Source organism: Marmota flaviventris, chromosome 2 (genome assembly GCF_047511675.1).
Source record: "Marmota flaviventris isolate mMarFla1 chromosome 2, mMarFla1.hap1, whole genome shotgun sequence".
Classification (NCBI taxonomy): domain Eukaryota; kingdom Metazoa; phylum Chordata; class Mammalia; order Rodentia; family Sciuridae; genus Marmota; species Marmota flaviventris.
This window is the reverse complement of record NC_092499.1, coordinates 136687376-136710577: the sequence shown is the minus strand read 5'-3', so window position 1 is coordinate 136710577 and position 23202 is coordinate 136687376. Positions and strand designations below refer to the sequence as shown.

The 23202-nt window shown below is 40.1% G+C and overlaps 1 protein-coding gene across 2 annotated transcripts in view; it reads right to left on the bottom strand.

The window, feature by feature from the left end:
* Positions 1 to 2866: 2866 nt before the first annotated feature.
* Positions 2867 to 23202, bottom strand: part of Blm (BLM RecQ like helicase) — a 103544-nt gene continuing 83208 nt past the window's right edge. For both annotated transcript variants that reach the window (XM_027955107.2, XM_071608604.1), the window contains 7 exons: positions 21569 to 21759; positions 16459 to 16606; positions 13739 to 13938; positions 13092 to 13284; positions 10125 to 10247; positions 8032 to 8233; positions 2867 to 3794 (listed from right to left, as the gene is read on the bottom strand). In XM_027955107.2, coding sequence (XP_027810908.2) covers positions 3617 to 3794; positions 8032 to 8233; positions 10125 to 10247; positions 13092 to 13284; positions 13739 to 13938; positions 16459 to 16606; positions 21569 to 21759 — 1235 coding nt within the window. In that variant the 3' untranslated portion in view covers positions 2867 to 3616. The remainder of the gene's footprint in view (positions 3795 to 8031; positions 8234 to 10124; positions 10248 to 13091; positions 13285 to 13738; positions 13939 to 16458; positions 16607 to 21568; positions 21760 to 23202) is intronic.

The following is a 23202-nucleotide window of genomic DNA, read 5'->3' as shown; positions in this document are numbered from 1 at the left end:
GCCCTGCTCTGGGGATGACTCACTCTCACAGAATCAAGTTCTAGCTTCTTGTCCTGTCCTGTCTTCTAGTGGCTAACAGAACAGGCTGGAAGGCCTCTTCAACCACAGCAGTGTCTTGCTTCCATCCTCCCCCCTCTCCTTCCAATGGTGAACACGGTCTGGCTGAGAGCCTTAGTCAGGGGAAGAGCAGGAGGGCATGTGCAAGGCCAAGGGTGTGGGTCCTTGCAGCTAAGTTCTGCAGAAATTGAGCCCTTGCCTCAGAGCACCCAGGATTGCAGCACCTTGCAGGGTGTGGGCAGAGCTTGGGGCCCAGCCTGCTTCTCTGAACCTTGGTTGCAAGGCCATGAAGGGCTGTGACAGCTGCACTGAAGAGACTGCAGGACCCGAGGGGACTCTACCCTGGCTACCACAGAACACCCTCAGGCCAATGTCCCTCTGCCCAGAGCCCTCTGCCAGGGTGGAAGTCCCGGTCTGTGTGGGGACCGTGTGGAGCTGGTGGCTGTTACCTCACCCAGGCAGCTGCTCAGAGTTGAAGGAAGAGCTGGGGCTGAGCCTCTGGGAGCCCCAAGGATATAGAAGGCCTCCAGGGCTCAGAGCAGCTCCAGGCGTTGTGGGAGGTGGGAGGAAGAGAAGCAATTTCTCAAGAAAAGTAAGGGGGCCTGGATCACAGCCTCCGCTTCCTCTTCTGGAGAAAGCGGCAGCTCAGCTGTGCTGGGGGCCAGTTCTGTAGCCTCTGTCCCCGGAGCCTGCAGTATTGAGCAGAGTAGGTCAGAGCAGGCGGCTCCCGAGACTTTGGAAAAACAGGGTTGGGAGAGGAGGTTGGCTTACAGGGAAAGAACACAGATTCTTGAGAGCACAGACCTGGATTCCATCTAATTTACTGTCCTATGTGGAACACTTTTGAGAATGAAAGGGGCTGTGTTAATTATGACACCAGAACAACAGATACAAACTGGGACTCAGGGCAAACTGAGATGTGTGTTACCCTACTTATTACCACTTCCTAGCTGTGTGGGTTTGGGCAAGTTATATAACCTCTCTGAATTCTGCTTTCTGTATAAAAAAGGATACTATGATGTGCCTGCCTCCCAGGGCTGTTGGGGGATGAAAGTGGTGGACTACATTACGTGGGAGTTCCTGGAACAGCCCTTGGCATAGACCAGGCTCTCAATGTTTGTTTTCTTCCTCTGAGGAAGTAAACAAGGACCCACCTGACTGTACTGAAGTGAAAGGGTCTCAGGAGGGTGTGTACCCAGCTCTAGAGACAGATTTCGATTCTTCCTGTGCCTGCAATTCTTCCTGTGACCTCCAGAGGGGTGATGGCGAAGGTGGGCCAGTGATGGTGCTGGGCTGGAACTCCCTGGTGGACTTGTACCCTGCCTGCCCCTTGGTGGTGAATTTTGTGTCCACAGAGGGTCCCCATTATGGCCCAGCCTGGAGCAGCTTTGCTGTCACTTGTCTTGGCTTGCCTGCTTCTGCTCTTTTGGGGTTACCCTGTGAGGGGAGGAGCACTTGTATTCCTGGGGGTATCTGGTAAGGCTACAGGCCAAGCTGGAGTTAGGTAGCTTGCATTTACTGTGCCCCCTCCTGGGGCCAGATGAACTGAAGGGAACTCATTCGAACCTACAACTTTTCCAGAACTGGGTCTGGGGCCAGGCTCTGCCACTTATGGTTAGACTTTTTAAGTCAAAGGTCTCCAGGCCTCAGACTCCTGCTGGGAGGTGGGGTGAGCCACCCTATTCTTGAAGCTGCAGCTGAGAGGTATAAGGCAAGGGCAGAGGGCAGTGCTGGCCCTGCACATACATGGCCTCAGCTCTCTACCATTTGGGTTCTCATGTAGTGTTGCCTGCTTCTGTTCCCTTGTAGCCCTGAAAGCCCCTGAAGGCAGACTGTGCACTCACGAGAGGCTGAACTGCATCTCCAGAGCCTAGTACAGAGGTGTGCAGGAAACTAAAGGATGTGGCTTCACTTCTGCTCAGTGTGCTCTGCAAAGGCCCATGATGCTGCAGCAAGTGGAAAGTGATGCTGTGGCTCAGGGAGACCTTGTGCAGAGACATTATCTAGGGCCTCAACTACTGGCTTCTTGGTCCTCCATTCCTTCTCTTTACCCCCCGAGAAGCTTCTACCTGCAATTCAAGTCAGGGTTTGCCAGAAAAGTGGTTTCTCTGAAACAGTTAATTATGAAAGACGTCCTGGGGTATGGAGCTCATCCCTCCACAAACTCATTTGGCCAGTCCCTAGCCGTCAATACAGAGCCAAAATCCTCAGGTGGCAGTTAAGGAGGCAGGAAATAAGCAGCTACTCCCAGTGGGTACAGGGTCCACCTCAGTCCTGAGGCCACAGGCTGTGGCCCTGAAGGCTTCCAGCCAACCCTTTCAACACCTGTAGCACCGAAGTCCTCTCCTGAATGAGGTCAAGGGGTGGGACATCAAACAAAGGGCAAACCAAGAGCCAAGTCAATATTTAATACATTCTTATTAATAGAATCTGGCCATCTCCATTCAATGTTGACAAAACAAATTTTTTCCCTCTAGTACTGGGGATTGGTCTCAAGGCCTCATGCATGCTAGGTAAACACTTTACTACTGAACTATACCTACAACCCTTTTTATTTTTGAGACAAGATCTCACTAAATTGCCCAGGCTTAGGGCTGGGGTTGTGGCTCATTGGTAGCGCACTTGCCTAGCAAGTGTGAGGCACTGGGTTAGATTCTTGGCACTGCATATAAATAAATAAAATAAATTGCCCAGGCTGGCCTTGAACTTTTAATCCTTCTGCCTCAGCCTCTCAATAGCTAAGATTACAGGCATGCATTACTGAACCTAGCTCCAGTGTTGAAAAATTGACAGGCAAAAGAATGGCATCTCATGGTTTAAATTCATATTTTTAATTAGAAAAATGTAGGATTTTTCACATATTTGTGGGACATTAGTATTTCTTCTTCTGGAACCAGGCCATTCACATTCTTTGTTAGTTGTCTTCTGTATTAAGCTTTTCTCAATGATTTATAGATACTCTTTGTATATTGTGAACATTAATCCTTTGTAATGTATTTTCTCTGTCATTTGTCTTTTAATTTTGTTGTATGATTTCACAATGTCCCATGGGTGTCTCTTCCTTTGACTTCTGTGTTTCATGTTATACTTAGGATTTATCTGAGAGATGATTCAGCTGCTGCTTAGACATTCTGAGAAAAAATGGCCACAACACTTCCAGTGGCAGAAAAACATGCTATTCAAAAGAAATTATTTACTTAAGCCAGGTTCAGTGGAGCATGCCTGTAATCCCAGTGGCTTGGGAGGCTGAGACAGAATCATAAGTTCAAAGCCAGCCTTAGCAATGGTGAGGTGCTAAGCAACTCGGTGAGATCCTGTCTCTAAATAAAATACAAAATAGGGCCGGGGATGTGGCTCAGTGGTTGAGCACCCCTGAGTTCACTCTCCAATTAAAAAAAAAAAAAATTATTCAAAAAATAAGAATGATCTCCCCTAAGCATTTATTTAAATATTAATATATAAGTAAAAATTTCAAAATGGCATAATAAGACTAACAGCTCTATATTCACAGATGGTCAGATGCTGACAAACAAGATCTATGTACATCAAGACTTGGTTGTTATGAGAATGCATATGAAGGCCTAAGAAATGGTCTATTTATAGGCTTTGGTGGCGCCATAATTCCCAATTTTCTTCTGGCCCCTGATGTTGCCTGAGAACCATGCAAGGCTGAACTGGATCCCATTATGTTGGCAGATTTACTTTTAGAAGATATCTTTCTGCATGTGGTAGTCCCCCTAAAAATGTGACAAAGGAAGAAAAAAAAAAAGAAGAAAAAAAAAGAAAATTAAAATGGTAAACAAAAACAAAAATGAACAGTCTTTTTCTTAACCTGCTTGGGGCCATGATCCATGATTTTCCTTGGCTTCATGTCTCTGTAACCCTGGGTAAGGTAAATTTCCTTTATTAAATATACAGAAAATTGAGGATGTGTTTTTACTACTACCGTAGCTAGGAGTAAAAACACATCCTCAATTTCTTGAAGGAAGAAAGGACCACTGCCCATCATATAAATTTATCCTAAATTTGTCCTTCTAAATGTCAAGGATTCTTTTTTAATTCTGTGATTTGTGACCAGGCCTCAGACCCTCTCTCTGCCTACTCCTTCTTCTGCCTACAATCAGAGCCCCTCTGCAGAGAACAGAGGTGAGATCCATACACCCAGATCTATTCTGATCAAATCAAATAAATCTTTTTTTTTTTTTTTTTTTGGTGGTGGTACCCGATCCCAGGGGTGGTCTATCACTGAGCCACATCCCCTAGCCCTTTTTATTTATTTTTTTAAAAAATAATTTTTTAGGGGCTGGGATTGTGGCTCAGTGGTTGAACGCTCACGTAGCACCTGCAAGGCCCTGGGTTCGATCTTCAGCACTACGTAAAAATAAGTAAATAAAATAAAGATACTGTGTCCAGTTACAACTAAAGAATAAATGTTAAAAAAAAATATATTTTTTAGTTGTTGATGGGCCTTTATTTTAATCACTTATTTATATGTGGTGCTGAGAATTGAACCCAGTGCCTCAGACATTCGAGGCAAGTGCTCTACCACAGAGCTACAACCCCAGCCCGTGCTTTTTATTTTTTGAGACAGGGTCTCAATACGTTACCAGGCTAGCTTTGAATCTCTGATCCTCCTGCTTCAGCCTCCACAACAGCAGCTGGGATTATAGGTGTGGGCCACCATGCCTTGCACACAAAAATACTTTTAAAATCCCTGACCAAGAGATATCCTGGAATTATCATACTTGTTCAGTCTTGACCAAGGCAGCTTTGTGGGCAAGTGGAGATGAAGCAGAGCTGGGCTCCTGTTCATGGTCCTGCTACCACAGCCCCTTGGTTGGCCAGGAGAAGCAGGGATAAGCCTCTTCTCACCAGACTTAGCCCAGAGGAAGGCTGAAGATGTGGTTCCCTGGGGAGGGGCAAGCATCGCCTCACCCAGTGGTGTCTGCCAGGACCACATAAACCAGAAGCCACCTTGCTTACACTTAAAGATCTGCCAGTCTCTCCTCCTACTCCACTGCCCCTTAAAACCAGGGAAGAAGCCCCTGAAATAGCCTATTACAAAGTCCTTCCACCACATTGCTTCTCTTGCTGATAACAACTTTCTTTCCCCCAAATAAAATCCAAACCGAACAACTATGAGGTGAGGCCTGCATATTAACAGTGCAACACAAGCAGCATTACCTAGAGAAGCCCTTCCTGCTGCTCGGCAACCCACCCAAGTGCCAAGTTAGGCCCACCACTACTTCCGTGGCACCAGGGCAGGCGGTAGCCTCCCAGCTCTGATTTGGGGGCCAAGAATCAGGGCCACAGCCTCTAAGGGATGACATTCTCGTGGGGCTGGATGAAAAATGGTTTTTCAACATTTTAACTCTTGCTCTAGGGCAATTTTACTGCAGATCTGGCAAAGATCTGCTAAGGCAGCAGAGAGCAGCCTGAAGTTTTCCTATGCTGATTTCCTGCTGAGAAATTAAGCCCGGAGCGAAAACCTGCTGTTTATGTTGATTTACAGAATGAATCTGCCAACAGCAGCCTCCATTTCACTGGGGCCATCCATTTTCCTCCCACTCAGACATCCAGGAACACAACTGGCTCATTGTGTGTTATCCTGGAGATGTAAGACTTGGAGGGCAGGGTGGAGAGCTAAGGTCTCTGGCAAGGAGCCAAGTTTATTCTCTCTCTGTGCAGGGAGGGACTCTCAACCAGGTGAGCAGACTGGGAGCTGGGAAACCACCTCTCAGAGAAGCCAGTAGAAACCAGGAGAGTGGAGTGCAGATACAAAGAGGCGATGGCAAGGGGGAAGAGAGTTACAAAACACACTGGTGTCAGCCAGTGCGGATTACAAAGAATCCCATCTTAAACACACAGGCTAATTAGAACCTAGCATGGAAACTGGAACTGGCTTTTGGACAAGTATGAGTTTGACTACTTATTAAGTTAGGTTTGAGGTGACAGAGTAAAATGCTTCACTCTAAGAAACAAACATTGTGAAAATTAATTAAGGGAGTCAGCAGTGGTGAATAATATAACAGGGTTTTGCTTTGTAATAAGTAAAATAAGTAAAAAATAAGTAAAATTGAGAGACGAGATCATGCATGTTTTTGAGGAATGTCCATAGACTAAGTGCAGAAATGAAAGTCCTCTAGGCTGGCCTGGTCCTACTTCTGAAACTGAGACCTGGCTGGGCCTGCCTCAGGCAAACCCTCCCCACGTCAGCCAGGCCACAGCTTCCCTACCATAAACCCGCTGGGGTTGGACCAGAGGCCTTTTAAGGTCTTCTGTTCTGTGTGAATGAGGAAATGAGTATTTCCCAAGGCAGAGGAATAAATGAAGGAAATAAGAAAATGTCCTCAGTAAAGGATATCTGCCGGTCATTTGCGCATTAAAAACCACAAAATTAAACTAACATTTACTAATTCCTTCAATTTCTGTACTCTGGCAGAAGGATTAGCACATACAAGATGTTTGTTTATGAACTTAACAAGAAATGACAATTTGGTAACGTTTGCCTTCCTTTCTCTTCCCCCATTCCACTTTTGTTTTTTATTATCCAGAAGGAAAAGAGGTAGAAAAACCACAAAAGCAAACACAACAGATTGCAAAAGTTGACTGCAGACTGGTTGCCCTCTCTCTCGGCAAGCAATTCTGTTACAATATACAGTCATTTTGGAGTCACAATCAGCCAGACTGATTGGGAATGTTCATCCTGCCAGACCTTACCTACAAGGCAGAAGGTGGAGGCGCCCTGGCAGAAGTCAGGAAAGATGCTACTAAAAACTATGCATTATAAGCACGCTGTCAAGATATGACCATACTAGCTTTTGTTCTTTGCTTGGTATACAGACAGCCCCCAGAGAAGACACATCCCAGCAGAGCAAAGTGGGAAAGGAAGATAGAAGTCATTTATGTGGCCCCCCCCAGACGCCTGGCTTGCTTGACCTTTTGGTTTCCCCACTGTGGTCTCTTCTCTGCAACTCTTGCAGTGGCTCATTGAATGGCAGTTAATGAATAGTAGGGAGCACCTGCATATCTCCAGGTGGAGGTTCACAGAGTTCTGCTGCCATGAAAAGCAGTGTAACAAGTACTGGCAGAAACATAAAAGCCAGAAGGGCACAAAACCCTTTTCTATTTATTTAACCAGAACAAGATTTATGGTACTTTTGGTGGAAAAATCTCTTAAGAAGCGCAATTATCCAAAAACAAAAAAGGTTTCTAAGGCAAGGTCAAAATTGGAGAAATTTTGTTGGGCACAGTGGTACAGACTTGTAACCCCAGCTGCTTGGGAGGCTGAGGCAGGAGGCCAGTCTGGGCAACTTAGTAAGCCCCTGTCTCAAAAAATAAAAAGGGCTAGGGGGCTGGGGTTGTGGCTCAGTGGTAGGGCACCTGCCGCCCATGTGTGAGGCCCTGGGTTCCATCCTCAGTACCACATGAAAATAAATAAAAATATTGTGTGTTCATCTACCACTAAAAAATATTTAAAAAAAAGGCTAAGGATGTGGCTCACTGGTAGAGTGTCCCTGGGTTCAATCAAACAAAACAAACAAATTGGAGGAGCTGGATGGGAGGGAAAGGGAGGGTGCAGGGGATTAGCAAGGATGGTGGAATGTGATGGACATCATTATCCAAAGTACATGTATGAAGACACGCATTGGGTGTCGACATACTTTATATACAAACAGAGATATGAAAAATTGTGCTGTATATGTGTAATAAGAATTGTAATGCATTCCACTGTCATTTATTTAAAAATAAATAAATAAATTAGAAAACATTAGTCATAATCAATTTAGGAGTAGATGGTTTAAAAAGTCTGGAATTATGTTTTTGTTTTGGATCAGACCTTAACCCTCAGTTCATTAGCTGAAAAGGCAACATTTAACAATGGCTAATTTTAATAAATGCTTCAAAGCATTTATATATACTTGTCCTTTTCTCCCTTATACTCTATGCTGTAAAAGACATCAAAGAACATACCCCTTTGGCTTGAAACCACCGTAACTACTTTTTCTCCTCTTAGACTTTTGGGAGATTGGCATCTTCTTCCTTTTTCTTTCATTTCTGGTTTTATTTGTAAAGTAGTGAGAAGACACAGGTTCTTCCTCATTGAGTTCCTCGGGATCATTCTTTCTGGGGCCTCTGTTGCCTGGAAGGCTTACCCCTGGAGAACTGTCCTTGGCTACAAACGGGAAATGCAGACATTTACAGGTGATATGGAGCTGGCCCATGTGTTCTACTGTCTGTATGAAGATACACAGCTTCACAGTTCAGACACACAGATACACAGTTCAGTCAATCCCCAGCTGCTTTCCTGGTACCTTCCTGCCATATTGATTCAACAATTCAATCAGGTTTAGCTCATATTCTACCTTTTGCAGCCTGCACTCCTGTGATGAACTGGGCAGTTAATCCTGCTATAAATGTTAAACAATTTTATCTATGATTTTAAACATGCTGAAAAAATAAGCCCAACAAAAGGGAAACATAAATTATATTTTGCCTTGGCTTTGAACAATAGTTTCTTAATAAATGGGTATCAGAAAATTCTAAACCATATTTCTTCATAGACAAAAGCTACTTCTTTGCATAATTGTTGTGAATATTTCACATCTTCTGCAGGAAAAGGGCCTGTATGAAAGCACACATTTGCAAAGAATACCTATGGTAGTTTCTATAGGTATCTATATTTGAGTGCAAGGCATCCTTAAAGGAAGCTGCTCTGGTGTGCCCTCCAGGCCACCCTGCTGCCTGGTCAATGGGTAGCATGGAGGGCTTGGGATTCCAACCCTGGTTCATATGGGAAACAGATACAGTGCAGGGAAAGAGCACTGTCATACTAGTTGTGTGACTCTGGAAAAATGAAAAGTTTCATTCTCCTCATCTGTAAAATGGGGGTTGTAAGGATGAGATGGTATAAGACAGGTGAAGCTCTTGTCACAAAGTGCTTAAGAAGAGGGAGTAATAGTCACCATGCTGTTGGGATGTTTCCCTGAAGCAGCCCTGTCTGTATGCACAAAAGCCCCTTCCAAACTAGTTATGACATGAAACAAATGTGAAGCTCCTACCAAGGATCATCAAATATAATTAGAGCATGGCTTTTATTTTATTTTTTTGTGGGGATGGAATCCAGGGCCTCACACATGTTAGGCCGGTGCTGTACCAATGAGCTACATCCCTGGCCCCAGAGTGTGGCTTTTAATGAAATAATTATCATATAAAGGAATTTATGAGGAACCTACTTTTTAGTACTTTGTTAATGGATAAAAAACATTGTGAAGTGAAAGCTTAAAGTACATGTTCATTTATTTCTCTTTCTGCTCACCATTTCATTAGCCTGGAGAAGATTTTCCTTTGCTTATTACAGAAAAAGGAAAATGTTGAACTTGGCTGGTCTGTGAGGTCTTATTGAATGGCAATATGTTAGCGGAGGGCAGACATCTGCCCTTTTACTATTTCCTGCAACAAAATATTTCCTTGTTCTCTGTTTTTTTTTTAGTCAGTACATTCCACAGCCAGTGATGAGGCCCTACAGGACATGCCTAAAGCGACTTTTGGGAGCATCTGTTAATGATGCCCTCACTAGGGCATGTTCTTTCAATGACTAACAGTAGCATTCTGAAAATTTGTTCATTTTTTCCAAAACATTTGAACCTCTACATTTTATCTCTAGATATACTTGTTAGATAACATGTTCCTTCCTCAAATAAGGACACTGAAGCACAAAGAGGTTGCTGGTGGTTTGCCAAGGATCACAGAGTAAGATAGTGACAGATATGAGATGGGCACCCAGGGCTGCTATTTCTTGGTACTCACTTTACCAGAACCAGCAATGACTGGACCTAACTTTCCCTTTTGGGCCCTATTAGCAAGTTTAATAACTGGCTAAACACTAGCGTCCTCTCAGAAGTGCCTCTATACCACTGGGGCTGTTCTGAGGACTTGAACTTCAGTGTAACAAGGTGTAAGAATCATTAACACAACTCAGAAACCACATAATTCTAATCCAGAGAGATGTATCGCTTAACATTAAAACAGGCTTTTATAAAACACACATTTGCTGAATACTGAACCTGGCAATGTCCACTCAGAGTATTTCTGTAATATTGGAATCACTTCTGCACCATATTTTTCCAGCTTGTCTTCAGTAACACCATCAATTTGAAGTAAAACCTCAGGATCAGAAGATAAAGATTCTGTGCATGGGTACAAAATTAGGAATTTAAATTACCACCCATAGAAAATCCACTGAATTCATGCTCATTCACTCTTTCAGTTCATGTCTGCTAAATGCCAGCTAATTGCAGAGCACTGGGCACATGGGCCGATTTTCTGTTTTCTTGTTGTGGTGCTGGATATTGAACTCAGGGCCTATGCATGCTAGGCAAGCACTCTACCAACTGAGTGATATCCCCAGCCCACACAGGCCGCTTTAGGCAAAGTTAGTACCACAGAGGCAGCAGACAGGCCCAAAGGGCAGAAGCCATCATCCAATTCCAGCAGGGAGGACACATAAACCAGGGCAGTGAGTGGGAGAGGGCCATGGGCTTGGGGGAAGCTGGAGGGTAGGATCTGGGCAATGTACTCAGACTTTAAACAGACTCTGCTCTTGCCACTGTTCCCACTGCCAAGATTTGCCCAGCTGCAAGACTGATGTCCCCTGTATTTGCTGAGAACACCCACATTTCTATTTCCAGCTCTGACTTCTTTCTGTCACTCCAGACTTGTACACCCTGCCCAAGAGACCTAACCAAATGCTACTGCCCCCAGCCCAAATTTGTTCTTCATCCAGTCTTTCCCATGTGGGATGGAGCAATGAGCAGGCAGTTCAAAATCCTCTACAGAGAGACAGCACATCCATCTTGCAACTGGACAAGTCTGTCATTTTAAAGGTCACTCTGGCTGCTGTATGGAAAATAGACTGTGAGGGAAAGATGGAAACTAGGAGCCTGGTGGGAGCCAGTGCACGAACAAGTAATGATAGAACAATCTAGAATGTAGGAGTGGAGTCAGAGAGGAGAGACTTGGTTAAGTTTTGGAGGCTGAGTCTATAGCGTCTATTGTTGTGTGGCTATGGGGAGTAAGGGACTAATAATTCCTGTTTATCTGACTTGACCAAAGGATGGATTTCAGATCCTTTCCAATCTGTGATTTTCACATCATTCCTATGTTTAGAGGAAAAGCGATAGACTGTGGGACAGAACAGAAGGTTTATGAAGGGGGCTAGTGGAAGATGAAGTGGGAAAGGCAAGTAAAATGTAGACCCTTGATAGAATTTATATTTTATCTGTAAAGCTGTTGTAGTTTTAGTGGTTTTTGGAAAGATTAAGATGTACATAGTGCTCACATCTGGACATAAGGAGACCAGTTGAGAAACTACACTAATAATCTTGGGAAAAAATGCTGTTCTTCATTGATTCTAAGTCATATATTTTTTCACATAGTAGCATTCCGGAAGTCAAGATGCATCCTACAATTGCTGATGGCCATTGGCAGCTATCTTTTGGTTGTTGCTGGTCCAGGTAACTTGGTCCCAGCTATTAATACTGTTGGCAGGTTAACAAAGTCACTCTATTATTGGTATCTTACATATATAACTTTGCTACATAACATCTTCAAAAAGATTGTACTGTGATTAGCATTAAAAAAGCAACTATTAAAAAAAACTATGAATGCAGAAAAGCTGGAGACACAGTAATGGGGAATAAATTTGGCATTAATTTACTGAGTCTTTGAGGAAATGACCACAATTTCAGTTTCTTTCAATTTTTTTATGTGGCCTAAAAAAAGAAGATGCCTAAGGGTTGGGGTTGTGGCTCAGACGAAGAGTGCTTGCCTAGCATGTGTGAGGCACTCATCACCACATGAAAATAAAATAAAGGTACTGTGTTCACCTACAACTAAAAATAAATGATTAAAAAAAAAAGAAAAAGAAAAAGAAAAAAAAATGCCTAGAGTAGACGAAGTAGTATGACATTTTTGTTTCCAGGAGATGTGCAACCTTTTGTTGATACCTTCTGGTGGGCTGGGGTGTAGCTCAGTGGTTGAGCAGGTGTTTAGTATGGACAAGACCCTGGGTACAACCCCCAGTACCATAGCACACAACAAAACAAACCAGAATGAGAAACATTAGGACCTGACTGAAAGAGTGATTTGGCAGTAGGGGTAAGAATGGAAGAGAGAGGTGATGATTAAGAAACTCAATGCAGGAAGAAATGTGCACCAGTCAATTATATGAACAACTTATTTTTCAGAGACTTTACTACTGAAATTCTAGGTTGATCTATTTCAATCCATGGAAACAATCAGTAAGTACTTCTTAACTAAAGACACATCAGTATGCTAGATCCAGATTCAAAGAAACATAAAGCATGATTTCTTTTTATAAAAAACTTAGCTCTTCACAACACTGACTTTTGCACATGGAAATGAAGCTAAACATTATAAGGCAGGTAAATAATCAGCACAAATAATCGACACCTGACTTTACATAATACAATTAACCTCATCTTTTAACATCTAGCATTAGAGCAAAATATAAATTTAAAATCATACCACACACAATATGATATTTATATCAAAACACACACACACACACATTTTTTTTGGCAGTGCCGTGGGTAGAATCTGACCACTAAGCTATCCCCTAGTCCTTAAAACTCTATTTTGTGTGTGTGTGTGTAAATCCAGGGTTTTTTAAAAAAACCACTAAGCTACATCCTCAGTCCTTTTTATATTTTTTGAGACAAGGTTTTGCTAAGTTGCTGAGGCTGTCCCCAAACTTATTATCCTCCTGCCTCAGCCTCATGGGTCCCTAGGATCACAGATATGCACCACTACACCTGGTGGAACTGTTTATGTCTTCAAGAATTATGATTTTATCTCAAGAATGAGTTTAAATGGTTAAAGAGCTTTCAAAACAGAGATTAAATAAAATAATTAAATAGACTGGACATATTTATCACTCAAGAAGTTCCTTAGTAAGGTGAATTTTACCTTATTAATCTGTGCCATGTAATGAAAGGTACACATGCACCTACCTGCAAGCTTCTTGAGAGTAGCAGTATTAAAAATATTGAAGTAATGGACACCAAAAACTTTCCCCAGAGATTTGCAGACTTCTGTAAGTTCTCCAAGACATTTCTTAACCATCTCTTCCCTCTCAGATACTTTTGCCACTAAAGCTTTTTGTTTTTTCAAATTGCTGAAATTTTCCATTTCCATAAAATCTACCTTTGTGAGAAAGAAATCATAGGAGTAGATAAATGAACACTTGCTCCCAAATAGGGGCTTTATTCAATGATTAACTGCATTTATTTATTTATTTATTTTGTATTATTGTTCTTCTAAGTAGACAATAAGCCCCTTTGGAATAGGGGCTATGCATTCTCCATTTTTCTGTCTCCAGGATCTGGTATAGCATAGTTTCTTAAAAAATGCTTATTAAATGATTATAGGAAGATTTAGTGACCCCAAAACCCATTAAATTCATTTTGACAGATGTCAAATAACTTGAATTCAATTTTAAGCTCTTTCCAATTAAGAAGTTCAGAATATGTTCCTATAGGACAGCATCTAGAAATGTGGTATTGGTAAGCCTTGGGAGAGACACTGCAGTTTGCAGTAGTATACTTTGGTCCACTCACTGTGAGATAATAAAATAAAACAAACATTTAAAATGGCTTACCTTTAAATGCCCATTTAGTACACTCTGGGCTTTTGTTCCCAGCATTATATAGGCAATTGGTTGGTCATTGGCATTGATATATAAGTCTTCATCCAAAATCTTCTCAAGTATTAGCTTTTTAAAAAGTCTTTCAGCGTTGTGACGTGAATAAGCAGATCCCTTTCCAAATATACCTGACTGAATTTTTGCACTCTTACTTCCTAAAGGCAGAAGAAGTTAGATGAGTAAATATAGGTATACCAACACGCTTATAAGAAGCTTAAAAAGTCATTCATGAACATGTTTGACCAATAGATCATCTATTTCACAGGAAAGTCTGTGGTACAAATCAACACTCATTTCTGTATAAGAATATCTGAGTGAAATTCTAAAATTTCTGTGGTTGCATGTACTTTTTATTTTTGGTGCCAGGAATGGAACCCAGGGCCTTGCACATTCTAGGAAAGTGCTCTGCTACTGAACTACACTACTAGTTCTTTTTATTTTGAGACAGGGACTTGCTAAGTGGTAGAGGCTGACCTCAAACTTGCAATCTTCCTGCCTCAGCCTCCCAGGAACTGGAATTACAGGCATATGACATTGTGCTTGGCAGCTATCACTTAAAATGTTTTTATTTTCAGCCAGGGTCACCATTTGAAATTTATCTACTGAATCCCCACTATGAAAGACCATTTATGTTATTCACTTCACTTTCTCCTTCCCCAAAATTTGTTAGTTATATCCTATTTATTGGTTCATCTTTTTTATTTGGTACCAGGGCTTGAACCCAGGGGCACTAAATTGCTGAGGCTGGCTTTGATCTTGTGATTCTCCGGCCTCGACCTCCCAAGTCACTGGGTTTAGAGGCATGCATACCTGGACATCTATTGATTGGTTATTTCTGTACCTTTAGAAAGAACTCCCCACAAACATCCTCCCCTCTATAAGAGGTTATGTGCACACGAAGCCCTTCCATACTCCTTTTATCCTACTTTTATTTTAACACGTTGAGATTAGCATTTACATGCTGGCCTGTCTGTAACCATGGTTAAGTCTATATGTGGATTCTAATTACTTATTTTATGACAAGTTTCTTCCATATTTGGAACAATGTCCTGGCTCTTATGCAATCCAAAGGAAAATGTTTACTTCATCCATGTCAAATGGATTATTTTTTATAAGTTTTATCAATTATTCAAAATCAAGTTATGATTTCTTTTGTTTTATATCTGATCTTGGCTCTTATATAATCTCTCCCTTGGAGTTTCCAAACCCTTCTCTTTTGTTGGTCAAGAAGTAATGTTTGTGTTAATCACTATAAACAATTAAAAAAAAATTGTTTTTTTATTCTTTCTATATACTGATGGAGACTCGTTATTCTTTTTTTTTTTGAGACTCGTTATTCTTGACCTTCTGTTACAATTTGTACAGATTGCTACTGGCCCTATAGCATAGCCGTTATGATGGGATTTCTTCTCAGTGGACTCACAGGTCCGTGCCACTATCTAATGTCTTGTGATGTGTGATCATTTTGTTTAGTTTCCATGATTGCTGATAATTAATCTGATGTTAGTCTGGTTTTAGTTCCTGTTTTTTCTTTTGAAAGCTTAAGATTGTCTTTGACGAGGTCTAGAATATGCCACCGTGGCATAAAAATTATTTTGAGCAGAAGGCATTTGAGTTCCTGAAATCTTTTATCTGCTAAAAAGAGTCTGTCCAAAGAACCTGAAAGAACTCACTTGTTATCAATTCCCTCCCTGGGAAAACCCAGAGAAGGTTGATCTTATAAGCAAAGATGAGAAGTCTGTACACCATACTTAAATAGACATGGCCACAAAAAATGACCTATTTCCCATCTAATCTCTGAAGGGCCCATTTACCTACCTTCCTTCCTTTGTACTAGGGTCTGAACCCAGGGGTGCTTAACCATTGAGTCATATACCCAGCCTTTTTTATTTTTTGGGACAGGGTCTCACTAAGTTCCTTAGTGCTTCACTAAGTTGCTGAGGCTGGCTTTGAACTTGCTATATCCTCCTGCCTCAGCCTATGGAGCTGCTGGGATTAAAGGTGTGTGCCACTGGTCCATTTACCTCTCCTTTTTAATTTTTTTACATTTTTTATTAGTTGCTGATATTTATTTCTTTATTTATATGAGGTGCTGAGAATCAAACTCAGTGCTTCACACTAGTATGGCAAGTGCTCTACCACTGAGCTACAACCTCAGCCCTCAGTTTTCCAATCATTTTGCTTGGATCATAGAAGATTTTCTTGACTTTATTTTCCAACCTTTCTTTTAAATTTACTTTGTCAATTCTGTTAAGTGTTTAACAGCTCTTTCTTATTCTTTCTTTTCCATAATATTAAATTGCTATTTAAATCTTTGTGGTAATATTAATTTGGAATCTTCCCTTCTCTCTCCTTAAATTACTGCCTATTTTCTAAATTATCTCTATCTCCCAGGGTAAACTATTTTGCTTATTTATTTCCTTCTTCCTTCCTTCTCTCCCTCTCTCTCTCTTCTGTACTGGGGATTGAACCCAGAGCTACTCTACCACTGAGATACATCCCAGCCTTTTTAATTTTGACAGGCATCACTAAATTGCTGAGGCTCGCCTCAAACTTTCAATCCTCCTGCCTCAGTCTCCAAATCACTGGGATTATAGATGTGCACCACTAGGCCCATCTGAATTTTTTAGATGTTTAATTTCAATTAACTTAAAAAAATAAAACAGATGACTTACCCAGGAAAATATCAACCAGCATGTTCATAGTAAATCTTCCAGAAGGACCTACATGTTTTATATTTCTTGTTCCTTGTGATGAACTATATTCTTGAACAAAACTTACAATATTTTTCACATCATCAGTCACATCTCTTGTTTTATAATCCTATGAATAAAAAGATTACCTTCTACTATAGTTAATATAATGACAGATAGATTACTACAGTTTAATATTAACTGTGGTAGACTCGTAACTCATTTCTAGACCCAAACTAAGACTAAAAATTAAGGAAGTTTCAAATGTTTCTTCTTGCCAAAGTTCTAGTACAATTAGTATTTTATCTACTTTATTACTGTTTCACAGACATATCTTGTCTTTCAACTATCTGCCAGCACTCTGTGGGTAAGAAAAAATATGTAAATATATAAAATCCTTCATACCTCCTGAAACAGTGCTCTATTATTTCTCATCAGTTCACTGTCTCATTTCCCTCACGTGCCCCAACCTTGCCCACTTTTTGAGTCCCCATTACTGATGGTCTTTCACTTCCACTTATCCTAGTTTTTCTATACTAGCAATACTCAGCACACTTGTAATTCTGAAAATCTACACTACTGTGTCTTTGGATACATGACTTCATGCATGCTCTAGGCAAGCACTGTACCATTGAGCTAGGCCCTAGTCCTCTCACTCCCTTTAACCCTTGTTCACTTGCCACTTTCTGACAACCTGAAGTTGAACAAGTTTCTTGTGTTACATCAACAATCAGTAGTCTTTCTAAGGTCCCATCCAGAAAAGTCCAGAGAAACCCCTCACTCTAATATCATCCCTGCCTTAATTCTTGGTGACTTCAGTATGCAACTTCTGGCCGTAGGTATCTGGATTTCCTCTGCTCCAATGATTCTGTCTTCCAACTACATCAGCCACTTGCTCTCATGTCACACCAATAATGGCAACTCTTCATTCTCAGACTATCTATCCTATCTTTTAACTCATGCCATCTAGCATTCTGACTCCAACAAGCCACTGGGGCTGCCTAGCCAATGATCCTTCACCTCAGATGTCCTCCAAACTCAGCTTAAATTTCATAGCAGTTCTTATTATCATTACCTCATGTGCCATCCACCTGCTGTTTGGTCAGTTCATGGCATTACTTGGCAAAACACGTTAGGTCCAACACACCTGTACCTGTGTCTGAACTTAGCTGAACACATAAATTATGTAGAATATCTTTATTTTCATATATGGCCACAAATCTCAATTGGACCTTTAATGTTGTAGGTAATTATTATATATCCCTAGTGTATTATTCCTCAATTTTTTTTTTCTTTTCTTTTTTTCCTTTGGTACTGGGTATTGACCCCAGGGGCACTCAACCACTGAGCCACATCCCCAGGCCTATTTTGTATTTTATTTAGAGACAGGCTCTCTCTGAGTTGGATAGGGTTTCACTATGTTGCTGAGGCTGGCTTTGAATTTTCGATCCTCCTGTCTCATCCTCCTGTGTACCACCATGCCTGGAGCTCCATTTTTTTTTTTTTAAATATTTTTTTGTTATACATGGTCACAGTATCTTTATTTTTATGTGGTGCTGAGGATTGAACCCAGTGCCTCACGCTTGACAGGTGAGCACTCTACTTCTGAGCCACATCCCCAGCCCCTAATACTCTTTTTAATACATTTATTTCATTTGTTTTATTTTTAATGTGGTGCTGGGGATCGGACTCAGTGCCTCACGCATGCTAGGAAAGTACTCTATCACTGAGCCACAACTCCAGCCCAGACCTCCATTTTTTTAAACCATAGAAACCCACAAACTATGGCATATCATCTAGGTGTGTGTGTGTGTGTTTTGTTTTTTTAAAATTTTTTGGTAGTTGTGGATGGACAGCATGCATTTATTTTATTTGTTTATTTTTATGTGGTGCTAAGGATCGAACCCAGTGCCTCACATATACAAGTGCTCTGCCACTGAGCCACATCCCAACCCCTGGATGTGTTTTTAAAAATAAAATTTAACTGGCACAGTCACAGACCATGACTGGAAAATTGATATATTTATTACGGATGCTTTTGGGTTACAATGGCAGAGTTGAATAGTTCTAGCAGAAATCAGGTAGTCATAAAGTCTGAAGTATTTTACTTTCTGTCCCTTAATATAAAGTTTGCTATTGGCCATGGTGGTGCACACCTGTAATCCCAGCTACTCAGAGATCCTGTCTCAAATTTTTTTTTTTTTTTTAAAGTTCTGGGGATATAGCTCAGTGGTAGAGCACACCTGGGTTCAATCCTCAGAACAGGGGATAGGAGGTCACTTGGAGAGTTGTCTATATTCAGTCTCCAATTTTTGCCTCATTTTACTGAAAACGGTCAAGTCAAGGTCATTAAGATTTCTGCAATGCTAAACCCTATGCTGAATTCTCAGTCCTTCCTGTACTTGACTTAGCAGCAGCACTTGACATGATTAGCACTTCCTCCTTCTTGAAACACTTCCTGTACTTGGTTTCCTTGGTTTTCCTCTTACTGCTGCTCTTTCTTGGTTTCCTTTCATAGTTCTTCCTCTTTTCCTCAACCTCTTAGGAGCCATGGTAAGTCTTTGGTTTTCTTATGTTCTGCCTATTTTTTTTTAGTGCTGAGGATTGAACCCAGGGGCACTCTACCACTGAGCTACATTCCTAGCCCTTTTTTATTTTGAGACAGGGTCTCACTAAGTCACCTAGATTGGCCTCAAACTTGTGATCCTCCTCCTTCAGTTTACTGAGTAGCTGGGATTACAGGTGTGTGTCATTTTGCCTGGCCCTTCTGCCTAAGTTTATACTCATGAAGATATTAGCTGGTCTCGTGGCTTTAAGTATCATCTATTAATTAATGCCAACCACTCCCAACTTTACATGTATCACCAACCACTTAATAAAATTCCTGAATCAAACAGACCTATGTCATTCATGTCCAAAACTGAACTCTTGATCTTCCTTGCCAAATAGCCTTCTGAATTTTGGCTAAAGGTAACTCCATTCTTGTAGTTCCTCCAGTCCTTTAGCCTTCATTTTGCTGTTCTGGCCCTCCATTATACCTCTTCCTGTCACAGACTCTCAACCCTGCTCAGACATGGGGCTTCCTGCGGTCCCTCTAGTGCTCCAGGACTACTCTCCACCTCAGGGCCTTGGCTCTGGCTAATGCTTCTGCCAATATGCTCATATTCAGAGGGCTGCTCAGCTAACTTTCATTTCAAGTTTTTGCTCAAATGGGCCAACTTATCTAATACTGCATTTTGGACCCCACCCATTGTTCCTGTCTTCTTACTCTGCTGAACTTTTCACCAAAGTTCTTTTCCTTAACATATTCTTGTTGTGTATATTACTTGCTATCAGCCTTCCCCTACTAGAATGCAAGCTCTACAAGGGCAGGTATTTTTATTTATTTTGTTCAATAATGTGTCTTAAATTCTTAGAAAAGTGTCTGCTATAGAACAGGTCCTCAACAAATATCTATTGATAGAGTAAACTGATTAGTGCTGTTTATAGGGTAGAGTGGGAAGAGACAGTTGTGAATCTGCAGATTCTACACTGAGAGAGTAAACTCCCCTGTTTTGGTCAATGCTGCAAATCTCAATTGCAGCAATTACAATTATATGAACACATATGTCTCTCCCTTCCAGACTATGAACTGGTCTACAATGTGTGCATTTAGGAGTCTCCAACATTTTGTAAACATTTTAAAAGATATGAAATGTGAAAATATTCTATAACCAGTCTTGTAGATATTAAAACATAAAATTGCCATGATAGGTACAATACGTACCTAATGATTGAATTTAACAACTTCCCAAGGTTATTTGAGGACAGATCATACTGAACTCAGAAGCCACTGCCATTATTAGTATTATAATTTTTTTTTATTATAATTGTTTTTAGTACTGGGAATTAACTGGGGTGCTTTATCACAGAGTTACACCTTCAGTCCTTTTATAAATATATATATATATATATATATATATATATATATATATATTAGTTGTAGCTGGACATAATACTTTTAGTTTATTTGTTTTTATTTTTATGTGGTACCAGGGATGGAACCCAGTGTCTCATGCATGCTAGTCAAGCGCTCTACCATTGAGCCACAATTCCAGCCCCCAGTTATTTTTTATTTTGAGATAGGGTCTCATTAAATTGCTGAGACTGGATTTGAACTCGAGATTCTCCAGTCTTAGCCTCCTAAATCTCTAGGATTACAGGTGTGTGCTACTGTGCCAGTGCCATTCTTTGTAGGTTAAAAAAAAAAAAAAAAAAAAAGAGTAATTTAAAGTACTTGAGTATAAACACAGTACCTACTAATGCTACTCTTTCAAGTTTTTTTTTTTTTTTTTAAATTGTATTTTTTTGTGGACTGGAGGTTGAAACCAGGACCTCACACATGCTAGGCAAGTGCTCTACAACTATGCTATAGCCAGGTCCATTTTAAAATTTTATTTTGAGGCAGGGTCTCACTAAGTTGCCTGCCTCAGCCTCCCAAGTAGCTGGGATTACAGGTGTGTGTCTTCCAACTGACTGAGATCTTTAAATATAGGTTATAGTCGATTTAAAATATTCTACCTGCCCATGTTAGATCATTTGGCATGTTTATGAATTAATGATATTTCTAAAATATTCTGTAAATATCAGTGCACATATGTAACCTCAATATTTTGAACAGGTGGATGTCTAGTATATTTTCTTAATAGTCTTCTAATTCTAAAAAATGATATTCTATAAAATATTTTAAGAGGGCTGGGGTTGTGGCTCAGTGGTAGAGTGCTTGCCTAGCATGTGGGAGGCCCTGGGTACAATCCTTAGCACCACATAAAAATAAATAAATAAAATAAAGTTATTGTGTCCAATTACAACTAAAAAATATAATATAATATGTGTGTGTGTGTGTGTGTGTGTATATATATATAAAGAATTTTTCTATTCCTAATTATGATATGGAGGACAAGCCCTTTCTCTTGTCTTTTGTGGCCCATATTCTGGGATCTAACTTGTGTTTTCTTTTTTAAGTTTTAAGAGAAAAAAAAAAAAAGCTGGCAATTTCCTTAATTATTAAAGAATTAAAAACAAAACTAAACTAAACAATAACTCATTTTACCTTTGTTTTACAGCAATTATCACAAGAAACATCCGGGTATTTCTTACAAAAATCAGGGTTAAATCCATTTTCTCCGAAGTAAGCTAAAAGCTGTATTCTCCTGCATTCTGTTATATTTTCACAGTAATGTACCATGCTATACAAATTATTGAAATGAGTCTCTCTTGTATGATGGTTTCCATCTTTTTCCACTAAAAGGGATGAAAAGCATAGTAAAACATACTTATTACATTAGAAATTTAAAGAATAGCACAGAAATACTTAGAATTATAGAACTTTAATACTAAGTAAGAAAATTGCTATTATTGGCATTCTATTAGTATAACAATTTCTTATTATAATTAACTGGGATTTATGTTTATCTCAAGATTTTAATTTAATTTTATAGAATTACATTTTAGATTTTTGTTTTCAAATTGAAAAATTTTTTTGGTGGTAGAGACTGAACACAGGTGTCCATGTTCTTACCACTGAACCATATCCTCAGACCCTGAAATGGAAAGATTTTTTTTCAAATTTTCATTATTTCCAATGATGAAGGCTAGACTTATATTTCCTATATTATCAGATAGGCATGTACTGAAGTTAATATCCAAAGAAAGCATGGCATAGAACTATGGCAGTGGGTTGTACACCTTCCTGAGCCTGTGAGGTCTAAGCAATTAAGCCAGTGGCTCCACAACTATATGCCGAGGGCTAGAGGTGTAGTTCAATGGCAGAGCTCTGGCCCAGAGTGCACAAGGACCCAGGTTCAATTCCTAGCACCACATGTAACAAAACCATTGTGCAACGAAGCCTGGAGTGCTGTAGTGAACTCTTAGGTGTAGGTTATTTTAAATTTAAGGCAAACAACAATAACTGACATTGTCGAATACCACACAAACAATTTGAGGTACTTCATGGTTTTAACATTAGATTCTGCTTTGCTTTTTCCAATAACATCATTATCTTTGTGAAGCTAAAAATTTGACAGTTGCTCTAATAAAAACAAGTACCTCAAGAAAAATGAATGTTATCTTGTTTTTTTTTGTCTCCATGCTGGGCTGAGGACAGAACCAAGGGCCTTGTACATGCTAGGCAAATGTTCTGCCACTAAGTCAAATCCCTGACTCAAGAAAATGACTGTGAAACAGAGTGGTAGTGCTCAATTTGATTCTAAAGTTTAAAAACAGCAAGTACTTACTTTCCATTAGTAAGTGATATAGTTAAGAATAAAATAAAAATCTGACTTCTTGGGCTGGGGATGTGGCTCAAGTGGTAGTGTGCTCGCCTAGCAGGTGTGAGGCACTAGGTTAGATTCTCAGCACCACATAACACATTTAAAAAAAAAAAAGTGAAGATACTGTGTCCACCTAGAACTAAAAAATAAATATTAAAAAAATCTGATTTCTTCCAGTTTATTAGTATTATTCTTCAAATAATTTAACATTAAATAATATTTCAAATAATTTAAGTCCTAATTATGAGTCAAAATAATTACAATTTAAATATTTATACTAAACTATTTGGATTTAACAATATAGATGCTCCCTGACTTATGAAGAGGTCACATCTTGATAAACCCATTGTAAATAATTTATATAGCTTTCATACCATTACAAAATCGAAAAATTATCATTTAATCTATCACAAGT